Below are 11,745 nucleotides of genomic sequence, written 5' to 3'. Positions count from 1 at the left end.
GAAATTACCGTATAAAAAGTATTTCATTAAACTTTATAAATAAAAAATTTGAAAATTGTTACAATTAAAAAAAATGGGGCTGTGAATTGAGAACATTATGTTTTTTAGGAGGAGTCATTTAAATTAAAAATCTGCTCGTAGAGACACAAAAAAATTTCCCAAATTGTCATCGATTACTTTGTTATGTCACTGAAAGCTAAAACCCAACATTAAAATAGCAGTATATTTGTGTACATATGGGATTACCTTTTTGTCTGTGATTGTTTTTACACACGCTCATGAAGTAATCATTGAATATCTTTTTTCTTTTAAAAATGTGGGCTATCGTAGAAATCGGGTCATTATTAGTTCTACTACCTTACTTGGATCAAAAAACCTTCAAGATAAAGATACTGCAGAATACGCATGGGAACAGCGCCGGCCTTACCCGCAAATAAGGGAGAGCGAGATAGTCTTTCGATGCCTTTTTTTCTAAAAATTAACATGTATTTCAATAATCAACACTTAAAATGCGAAATAGTTTTTCGCATTTGGCATTTTGGCTCTTGCTACCTGGTGCCAATAGGGCCCGCTCCACTTGCTCTACCCTTAGGCCGGGGCTGCATAGGGTCATAAAAAGTGTCAATGTGATTATCTGTCTGTGACATCAAAGCATTTTTACTTTCACCAACATTAAAAATTTGATATTTTTGATGTTTGTTTTTAATTATGAATAATCTTTCAGTCCAATATTTAAGCTTTATTCTGGCCACTGTAAGGAACTCGTTCATATTGGTGGAAGCGCAAGTTAGTGTAGTAAACGCATCTTTTTTGTATTAATTCTTTTATTCAATTGCATATAATCCATGTGCTTCTGTTTATGATATTGCAGCTATTTTAATCAGGGTAGCTTAAAAAATTTTAAAATATTAAATAAAAGATTTTAAAGGTTTTCTGTTTTACGCCAAGGTTTTTTTAAATATTGTGCATTTAACTTAAATCTTAATAAATTATAAACTCGAAAGCTTATAAGGATGTTATAGGCTGAAAATCTTGAATAATACTATGACTTCCTAGATTAACATATTCGCTCCGAGCGTGAATTTCGTTTCCATGACAACGATACACTACTTTAATTATACAATTAATGGATGCATATATAATTGTGTGGATTGCATTGAAAACTTACATTTAAAATTTAATATTCTTGTTTCACAAATTTAAATAAATAATTACGATAATTAACATTTGAAAAATAATATTTGTACAATTTGATTTCTTATTTTCACAATTTTTAATGCATTAAGTTTAATTAATTAGTGTTTTTCAATCATTTTAATTTGACAGTTTCTATATCATTAACATGTAAATAATTGCAAATTAGTCATAACAGCCCACTTTATCTCCAAAATTTTTCACTTAAAGCGCTGGCATCGATTTTATTATCCCTACCATGACTACGCACACAACGAATAGACTATTTTGTCAATTTGTGGGAGAATAAAAGTAGACTTACAGTTTTATTTTACTAATTCGTATACGTAAAATTCCGAGTTAAATTTTGTGAAGTGCAGTATTTATTTATATTTGTTGATTTTCTATGTAATATTTTTATAATATTAATTACATATTATGGGTCTGGTTTACAAACTATACCTATACATTACACAATTCGCTTACATAATACATATAAGTTTAGTCAATTTGCTATTTGCGAGTAATTTTTTCAAAATAACGCACCGTTTCGAAAAAATAATGTATGTTATTTAAAGGATAGACATCAAATTAAACATTAAACAATAGAATTTATGGAAGATAAACAAAATTATTTTATTAAAAAAATAAAATAATAATTTTTGTTTTGTTCGCAAATTATGGATAGAAATGATTTCAACACCTTTAATTTTGCAAAATATTGGAGAATCTATTTGTCATGTGAAAACTAACATTGATAATATCATTGAAATATATATTTAAATTTAATATTTTTATTCTAAAATATTAAATATAAATACATATTATTTAAAATATATTTCACTGTTTATCTTATACACTAACAGGTTTAGAAGATCAATCAAACAAGCATTTTTTTTAAATATTTAAAAGTACCTTGATACGACATGCTTTAATTCAAAAGTTTAAAGTATTGGACAAGATGCCTACTTCATTTTTGAAAGAATGTGCCTGTTAAAAGGAGTGGAACAATTCGTTTACATCTCTTCTACTCTTGGGGATTACAAAAAGGTTTGAGTACCCTCTTAAATGTACAAATTAACTCCGTAAATATAACTCAAGTTCAATTAAAATTATAGTAAATAGGCAACTTGTTTGACGTAAATGTTAATTGTTTGTCAAATAATCAATCGAAAACTATTACACATGTATAACGTATACGTAATTCAAGTTGCCTATTTATTAATTTTGTAAGTCAAATTTAACATTGATCGTTTCATTGAATTAACAATTTATTGTTTATTAACAAATAAAAACATTTGCACCCCTACTTCATGCCTTACTAATAATATTTGACATCTTAGAAACACATTCCATGAGATTTTAGCAAAATACGAGCGGTTTCTTTCATTTTCCTTTATTTGTAACATCTTTTACTGTACCTGTTTTAGGCAGTTTGGGAAAGTTATTTTCATCATCTGAGAAGTTGAATGTGTGGACCATAAGAGTAACAGGAACAGCTTGATTACTTGTTTAGATCAAGGATGGGCAAATGACTCAGAGAAGCCCCCTTTAACTAAACAAGCCCCCTTAACACTTCTGTAACTAAATAACGAGCAAAACAGCGACAACCTAACCAGTGTCAACCAATAATACAAGTAAGGCAGAGAGACAACATTTTTTTTTCTACCTATCTCATTACTATTAGAGAAATTGAGATAGATAGAAGAATTGTATACCCGTCTCGCTTCCTCTTCTATGAGCAATGCGGACTTGCATAAAGACACACACAATAAAGTTATAACAATGGTGGCTTTGACTTAAAATAACTCGCCCTTGCCTGGTTTAGATTACTGTTTTACTTTTATAGATAGTTAGTGTATCTAGTACTCGAGTGTTGTTACTTTGTACAATACAAGGAAATGATCATATTATTTAGTATGTAATGCATTATGTATGTTTTGTTTATATGTAATACATATATATTATACATATATGTGTGGTATAAAGACGTATGTTGTATAAAAATAATATTAAAAAAATGATAATAAAATATAATTTTCAAGTAAAATTGGAAATTTTAATCATATTCTGCTTCATCTTCTTAAGTATTATTATAATACTTACTTTTGTTCTGTAAATATATTCTTCATATGTTACGTAATACAATAAGATTTTGTTGAATTTTACAAGTTATATCTAATGTGATGATGGATCATACATTGCAAAAGGTTCTAAAGATTGTTTTTATTTTAATTCATTGTTATATTTAGTTTAGTTAAGGCTTTATCAGAGGATCAAAGGTGGATTACGAAATTTTGTAACTGTATGCAGCTACAAAAACTTGCACCCTCTGTAATAAAAATCTATTAGTAAAGATCTTTTAGTAAAGATGTGTGTGTGTTTGTCTGTCTGTGGCATCGAAGCGCAAGAACAGATGAACCGATGAAGATTTTTTTGATTTCATTTGAGAGGAAATTTAACGGAAAGTGTTCTTAGCTATGTTTCAAGTGCGAGCTTAGATTTCCGTACCCGAAAAAATTGAAAAATTGGCGATGGTTTTCAAAATCATATAAATAATTACTATGGAAATGAATGATCAAATAAGCTTGGCTCAATTCATTTCGAATAGTGAAATGGTAAAATAATTAGGCAATTTAAAACAATAATTCAAAAGAACAGAGTTAACTCAAATATTTCAATTTCAATTAAAATATTTCCAAAAAATGATAGCTCTCTAAGTATTCTTTTTCATTTCATCTACCCCTTGACCATCACTTTGATAATGATTTAAGAAGGAGTGTTATAAGTTTAGAGTGTTTATAGATGCTCATCAACTTTATTGATACGGAATCATGTAAAAAATGATTGATTTCCAACGATTATAAAATAGAATAAATGAATGCTATTCTTAGGTAATTTATCATCACATTTTCTTGAATTTTGTTGATAAATAAGATTCATCATCATCATTAATCAATCAATACAAATTCAACTGTGTTGATTATAATTAATTTTTTTTATATAAAACCCAATTACTTTACACTTTATAACTAAAATCTGTAACAACAAAAATTATTAAAATACTTTCAGGTCAATCGAATTGACATATATGAACCATTATGAGGTCAAGTTACACGATCTTTTACAGTCTTCAGAAACAAATTAGTAATTTCAATTATAATATGTAAAAGGTTTTTGCATATGATATGATACGTAACGAGGTCATATATTAAAATTTGTTCATCTTTATTTTGATTTATGGCTAAAAATCAAATTCAATCCCTACTGATTCAATTAAATTTTAGGTAAAACAACAGCTTTTGTTACTAAAAAACAGACAAAAAAATTTGTTAGACTACAACACAATCCAGTGATCTTCAGAAAAAATTATTTTTTGGGAAGATCCTAATATCAAAAATTATCTGTACTTCTTTTCTCAAAATTATCCGTTCCAAGGAGCCTACTTCTTTCATGTCAAATTCGGTCTTCCCTTCATCGATAAGATTTACATGCGCCACTTCAGCAGTCTTTTCAGTACATCTTGAAGTTATTACGCAACGATTGGTGCAAACCCGAGATCACTACCACCTTCCACGAAATCGTGAATGAAAAAATGCATGTGCGAACAAACGGCTATCAATCTACAAATGGTGTTAATACAATATTCTGTTTAGTAAACGTGAAAATGTGTCTTTTTTTCGATTTGGATTTTCGGATCAATTACAAGAACATTCCCTATACTGAGAATTAACAAAATTTTTAGTATTACGGAAATATAAATATTTTGAGAAATACATCTGTTCTATATTTCTTTATATTATAACTAAAGTGATACCCGCCCGCTTCGCTGGGTTTAAAAGTAAAGATTGATAAAGATTGCTCTCGCTTATCCCCTTTCTATACCACTCGAAATACTGGTAAGGATTGTTTTACACAGGTAAAATATATGTATGGTTTTCTATTTTTTTAAATGTATAATAGTCGTAATTATTCATTGAGTATATCAGAAAAGATGGCCGTAAAATATTTTATATTGACTATTTTTATAGAAATCTGTAATTTATGGTAATGTCAAATGACTACTTTTACAGAAATCTGTAATTTATGGTAATATCTACTTAAATTAATTTTTAAATTAATATATCTTTATAAATTATATCTCATGTGTTATTCTGAAGTGTGAGCTATATTGCTGTACAGTTTCATTAAAAACTATTCGCTAGTTTTAGCGTGAAAGCGTAACAAACAAACAAACAAACATACTTACTTTCGCATTTATAATTTATAGAGATATAGATAGATATTTTAACAGTTCATACATACGTTATCGTTGGGCATAGACTTGCACGATTCATTTTTGAATCCATAAGAGAATATAAACAAAATATACATATTAAATGTATCAATATAAAAATTTTATTCACTTAAAGATTTCAGATTAAAGTGAAAGTACTTACTTAGGTATTATATATACATTTATATATATATATTTGATTATGGAGTAATTCTTTCTTTTAAAGTTTTTAATACAATAAAAGTTATCATAAACATATGATTCGAATATGTAATCATACAAAATAACTTAATATTTTAAATATGAATGAATGAATTTTAAAAATATTGAAGTAAAAAAATATTGATTGCTTAATCACGCGTAAACACAGACCGTATAATACGTTAAATCGTGATTTAATAATAAAGCGAAATTTCAATGAATCTTCTTGAAACGAAAAGAACGCGGCTTGCAATGGTGAGCAAACAGGTGGAAATCGTCAAGGAAGCATGTAAGATATATGCTGCGTGTGTAAATTCATTACTATTCTGTTAGCTGTCAAAGTGTCAAACGAATAACTATTTATAAACGTTAATTATTTTATAAATTTTGGTAACTAATTAGTTTATATTTTTATTTAGGTGAGCAATCAAAAACATATTATATGTATAATACAGATTTGGAAAAGTAAGTTAATGAATTGTATATAAGTATTTATTTAACGTTTACATTTGTGGTTGTACAGGTTTCGTAAGGAATTTCGTCCCTAGCGAGATTATACATAAACCAGCGTTTCCCTACAGATCTCCATCTCCATCAAACTTCTTCGTGGGACGTCACCAAGCTGCGTCTCCATTTACACTCGGCCTTATAGTTATGCAACTATAAGATTTCCTAAAAAAGTGGCCAATCATTTGTGATAAATGTAATAATACCTGTAGAATTTTAACAAATTTGTTAGACTCATCATTTACAGTTATTGTAAATCTACAATTTCTACATATTAATAATTTTATTTTTTAATAGTTATTATTTTGTTAAATTCAAACATTAATAAAAAAAAAATTTATACATATATGTACTGGGTGAGGTAAGAAAGTGTGCGATTTTGGAAAACTCTTTTGCCAAATAATGGGGATAATGACTAAAGTTTTTTTATCATTTCATTTCAAGAATTCTCACTGCACGGGCGGAAAAGTGAAGTTGGTTTTTGAAAATTATTAGAAGTATTCAAAATGTGAACGTTTAAAACTACTAATTAAACAAAGAGGAAGATATAGACTAGGGACGCCATTGAATTCGGTATCACCATAGAAATTACATATAAAACTATGCTTTGCAAGAAAGAGACGGGCATCAATCTCTGAATGGTTATTACTTCTTCGTTTTTTAATCAATTGAATGTAACTTTTCAATTTTGTTATGGTATCAAGTCCACTTTTACATTTTTATGGGTGGCAAATTCGATATCAGTCATTCACCCAAGTGATAATTCTCTCACAAATAAAAGATAAAAAAGACCTATACGAAATTCTTTTTGTAGCATCAATATTTTTAAGCGTTACAAACTTGGGACTAAACTTAGTATACCTTGATATATTTCATGTATGTACGTATATTTCATTCATGGTGCGGAAATGGCAAGTTGTCAGATCCGACAAATTTATAACTTAATCAACTTTATAAATTTATAGCCAAAAATACGATTTACTTAAAAAATAAATTTATGTAATTTTCATTTTACCTGTATTTTAAGACAGTAAATAAATAATTTAGAATGTTTGTTCGGGCTTTCTTTAACAATGTTTGAATGCTTTCAAAATCACACACTTCTCTGCTCCACTCTGTATATTTTTATATTACAAAAAACCATATCAAATTAATTAAAATATAATATGAATATGTAAACTTTTTTATATAAGTTTATGAAATAAAAAATAAACAAATGTTTATATGCATATGTAGTGAAATAATTATGGATCAATTGATCAGTAATAGATCACTTTTATTTTTAATATAATTATGTTAAAATTTAACAGTTAAATTACGTAAATGAATGTTTTAATTGATTTAATATAGGCATCTATTATTATCGATTCGTTTACTAAACGGAGAATAAATGTAAAAATCTTGCCAAATTTTGATACATGCAATTTTGTTATTGACATCGGCACAGGATTTCATCCCTTATACCTTTAAAACATGTCCAAAGACCTTTTTAATACGCGTTTTTAAGGTGTTATGCGTTCAAAATAATGTTGGGTCAAAATCATTTTCTATATTTGCGTTGCTATTCTGTTAATATTATCTCTCAAATCGATCATTTTTCACACAATGGTCAATCACATCAAGAAAATTTAGAAAACGGCTAGAGTGGTTTTCTTTGTGCTTGTTAATTTTTTGAGTTAATCCTTTTTGACTCGTGATGTGTGTCAATGGCGTGGTTGCCAGTTATTGCAACTAGATCTAGAAAATGATTATGAAATTCTGATAGAGTATTATTTCTTATTGAAATAATTTAATGCGTTTTTTAGAATTTGAGAAAAGTTTTATTCAGAAGCCGAATTACAATAACGAAGAGTCCACCCCACAGAATATGATTAAGATTTCACACTGATATGATGCAAGTGGTGCAGCCCAGTAAATTTTTAATCTTTGTAAATTGTTTCTATAATTTATTATGGCCGACCAGATTGTTAAATGATATTTATGCAAGAAATGATAATAAAACTCAATCATTATTATAAAAAAATATTTATATTTCGTTTTTACTGACCATATTAAAAATTAGTTATGGTTAATATATAAATAAAATCGTCTTGAAATTGTTTACTTTTACCCATATGTAGAGCTCAAGGTAAATCTTCGGCTCCCCTATTAAAACTACCAGTGATACAAAGTAATAAAGTATTGAAATTTTGAAAACTCGTAGATTTTGAGACTATTCATTTTTATTTTATTCTAGCGAATCCCTTGTCAAACCACGACATCCCAGTTTATGTGCCCTCCTCGGCAGAAACAATATTCTAATAAACAAAATTTAAGCATTAATTTCTCTCCATAATATCCGAAAATTTTAGAAAATTCTTACAAAGCTTTATTTGCATTCTATTTTACAGATATTTTCGTAAACCTGCTTCATAAATCTTTTCCATGATAAAGCGAGTTTCGAATCGACATTCGAGTTTTTTCTACTTCGTATTTCGATGTGTCATCATGCCTGCCGTTTATATTAGAATGGCTAAACATCATACATAGAAACAAAGAATAGAAAGTCTCGAATAGATAGATTTCCAAGCAATTTTTCAACCATTTCGACAACTGCAAGGTGGCTTGTCTTTTGTATCTACGCATAAAGTTGTTCACGAAAATCGAAAAACTCGATTTGCATAAATTTTACACTCGAACTAAACTTTTTTTTATTCTTCCCTTCCTCAAAATGGTAGACAAAAAATCATGATAATTTTATTCGTTTTGGGTTCACGGTCTATTTGCATGTCACAGCACCCTTTGGGTCAACTTTAATAACTGTCAAAAATCATATTTTGTTTTTGAATAAAAAATTGTATAAAATGACATCAAATCCAGCTAAATTAAAAGAAGCTCTAGAAGTGATTGAAAATCGCATCGAAGATCAAATTGATCTTTTAAATAATTTAAAATCAGATGACTTACTTGAACTGCGTAATCAACGATTAAAATTCTTACAAGAAAAAGAAGAAAATAAGAAAAATTGGCGTCGATTAGGACATGGTTCTGTTTGTGAATTACAAGATGAAAAAGAATTCTTTCAAATTACTAAGGCATCGGAAAAATGTGTGATACTAATTTATTCGGACGATTTTAATGGAATGGAAGGTTAGTGTGTGTATTTTAACTTTTGTAGGATTACATGCTTGGTATATCAGAATTGAATTAAATTTGAATGTGATAGAGCAAAATTAAATTTTTTGGATTCCGATGACGTCACAAAGTTAAAAAATTCGAATTTTTTGATAGCACAGGCAAATTTAATCCGATCTTATTGGAATTTTTTTTGAAGGTCACGTAATTTGGATCATTCTTTGCAGCTGTGATGTCAATTTATCTTTAGCTATCACTGATGTGATTAATTCCGGGACCAGGACTCCACATTCTTGAAACCTATTAGAGCTAGGGTAATTTTGATCACAAATTTGAAAAGTATGACCAAAATTTAGTAGGATTACATACTTCGTTTATCAAAATTGGATAAAATTTGAATACGATAGAGCAAAATTAAATTTTTTGGATTCTGATGACGTCATAAAGATAAAAAATTCGAATTTTTTGATAACACAGGCAAATTTGATCCGATCTTATTGGAATTTTTTTTGAAACCCACTAACTTTGGGTCATTCTTTTCAGCTGTGATATCAGTTTTTTGCTAGCTATCACTGATAAGCTTAATTTCGGGACCAGGACGCCACATTCTTGAAACCTATAAGAGCTAGGGTAATTTTGATCAAAAATTTGAAAAGTATGACCCAAATTTAGTAAGATTACATACTTCGTTTATCAAAATCGGATAAAATTTGAATACGATAGAGCAAAATTAAATTTTTTGGATTCTGATGACGTCATAAAGTTAAAAAATTCGAATTTTTTGATAACACAGGCAAATTTGATCTGATCTTATTGGAATTTTTTTTGAAACCTACTAATTTTTGGCCATTCTTTTCAGCTGTGATGTCAGTTTTTCGCTAGCTATCACTTATGTGCTTAATTCCGGGATCAGGACTCCACATTCTTGAAACCTATTAGAGCTAGGGTAATTTTGATCACAAATTTGAAAAGTATGACCAAAATTTAGTAGGATTACATACTTCGTTTATCAAAATTGGATAAAATTTGAATACGATAGAGCAAAATTAAATTTTTTGGATTCTGATGACGTCATAAAGTTAAAAAATTCGAATTTTTTGATAGCACAGGCAAATTTAATCCGATCTTATTGGAATTTTTTTTGAAACCCACTAATTTTTGGCCATTCTTTTCAGCTGTGATGTCAGTTTTTCGCCAGCTATCACTGATGTGCATAATTCCGGGACCAAGACTCCATATTCTTGAAACCTATTACAGCTAGGGTAATTTTGATCACAAATTTGAAAAGTTTGACCAAAATTTAGTAGGATTGTATACTTCGTTTATCAAAATTGGATAAAATTTAAATACGATAGAGCAAAATTAAATTTTTTGGATTCCGATGACGTCATAAAGTCAAAAAATTCGAATTTTTTGATAGCACAGGCAAATTTAATCCGATGTTATTGGAATTTTTTTTGAAGGTCACTATATTTTGATCATTCTTTGCAGCTGTGATGTCAATTTTTCGCTAGCTATCACTTATGGGCCTAATTTTGGGACTTTTATTCCACATTCTGTTAACCTATAATGTGCTCACACAAGATTGATTTTTTCAGGTCAAATATTACAACAACATTTAAAAAAGATTGCATCGAAGATACTAGAACTAAAAATTGCCATAATTAACAGTAAACATTGTCAATATTTAATAAACAAATTAAATATATTTTCAACGCCTGCAATTATTTTAACCAGAAATAATACAATTCAAGAAAAAATTTTTTCATTTGACAAAAATATTATAACTAATTTGAATTCACAATCCACTGATATGTTATTGTATCGATTATCAGCAAATGGATTTATCGAAAATGAAGATTTAATACCAAATACAGACCCACAGATGGTACAAAAATCAATTGTTAATCAACGTCGCAAAACTATTCGAAGGCATGAAACAGATTCTGAAGACTCTGAATTGGAAGTGTAATGCTTTGATTACTTCGAATCAACATTAATGTAAAAAAATGCTATTTTATATCTATTCCGAAAAGTTTGCATAATTTGTTTCACTTTTTATAATAAAAATTATTGTTTTCCGAAAAAGATGACTTTCGTAATAGAGTTATTCAATTATAATTAGTGTGTAATTAGTGTGTGTAATTAGTTCAATTATAATTATAACTATAGTGTTTCTTTCGATTTAACGGTTTAAATAACATAGGCTCGTTTCAAAAAGTATCTTGAATAAAACTTTCAGTCTCTACAGAATGTCTACCGATGATCCCAACTATACAACAATATTATGACCATAACCCATCAATCAGAAACCTTTGAAAGGCTTTTTTAAAGGACATATCAATTTTGAATGGAAATTTATTTTACGAATATCAAAAAAGTATTACCTATGAAATTCTTACATAATTATTTTTATACTAAATTATAAATATTTTTAAAGAATAAATATATTTAAATTGTATGAACAAAGTTCA

General features: G+C 28.2%; 1 protein-coding gene across 1 annotated transcript; it reads left to right on the top strand.

Moving 5' to 3' along the window:
* Positions 1-9,000: 9,000 nt before the first annotated feature.
* LOC123291669 (thioredoxin domain-containing protein 9 homolog) lies at positions 9,001-11,243 on the top strand. The gene is made up of 2 exons (XM_044872036.1): positions 9,001-9,286; positions 10,870-11,243. Exons 1-2 carry the CDS (start codon positions 9,001-9,003, stop codon positions 11,241-11,243), a joined length of 660 nt encoding a protein of 219 aa, XP_044727971.1.
* Positions 11,244-11,745: the final 502 nt, after the last annotated feature.

This window comes from Chrysoperla carnea, chromosome 2, assembly GCF_905475395.1.
Source record: "Chrysoperla carnea chromosome 2, inChrCarn1.1, whole genome shotgun sequence".
Classification (NCBI taxonomy): domain Eukaryota; kingdom Metazoa; phylum Arthropoda; class Insecta; order Neuroptera; family Chrysopidae; genus Chrysoperla; species Chrysoperla carnea.
Note: the sequence above shows the minus strand (reverse complement) of the source record. Positions and strands in the feature narration are given on the sequence as shown.

Coding starts and splice junctions, on each gene's coding strand:
- LOC123291669 (XM_044872036.1), top strand. CDS start 9,001: ATGACATCAAATCCAGCTAAATTAAAAGAAGCTCTAGAAGTGATTGAA. Junction 9,287..10,869: donor CGATTTTAATGGAATGGAAG/GTTAGTGTGTGT, acceptor TGATTTTTTCAG/GTCAAATATTACAACAACAT.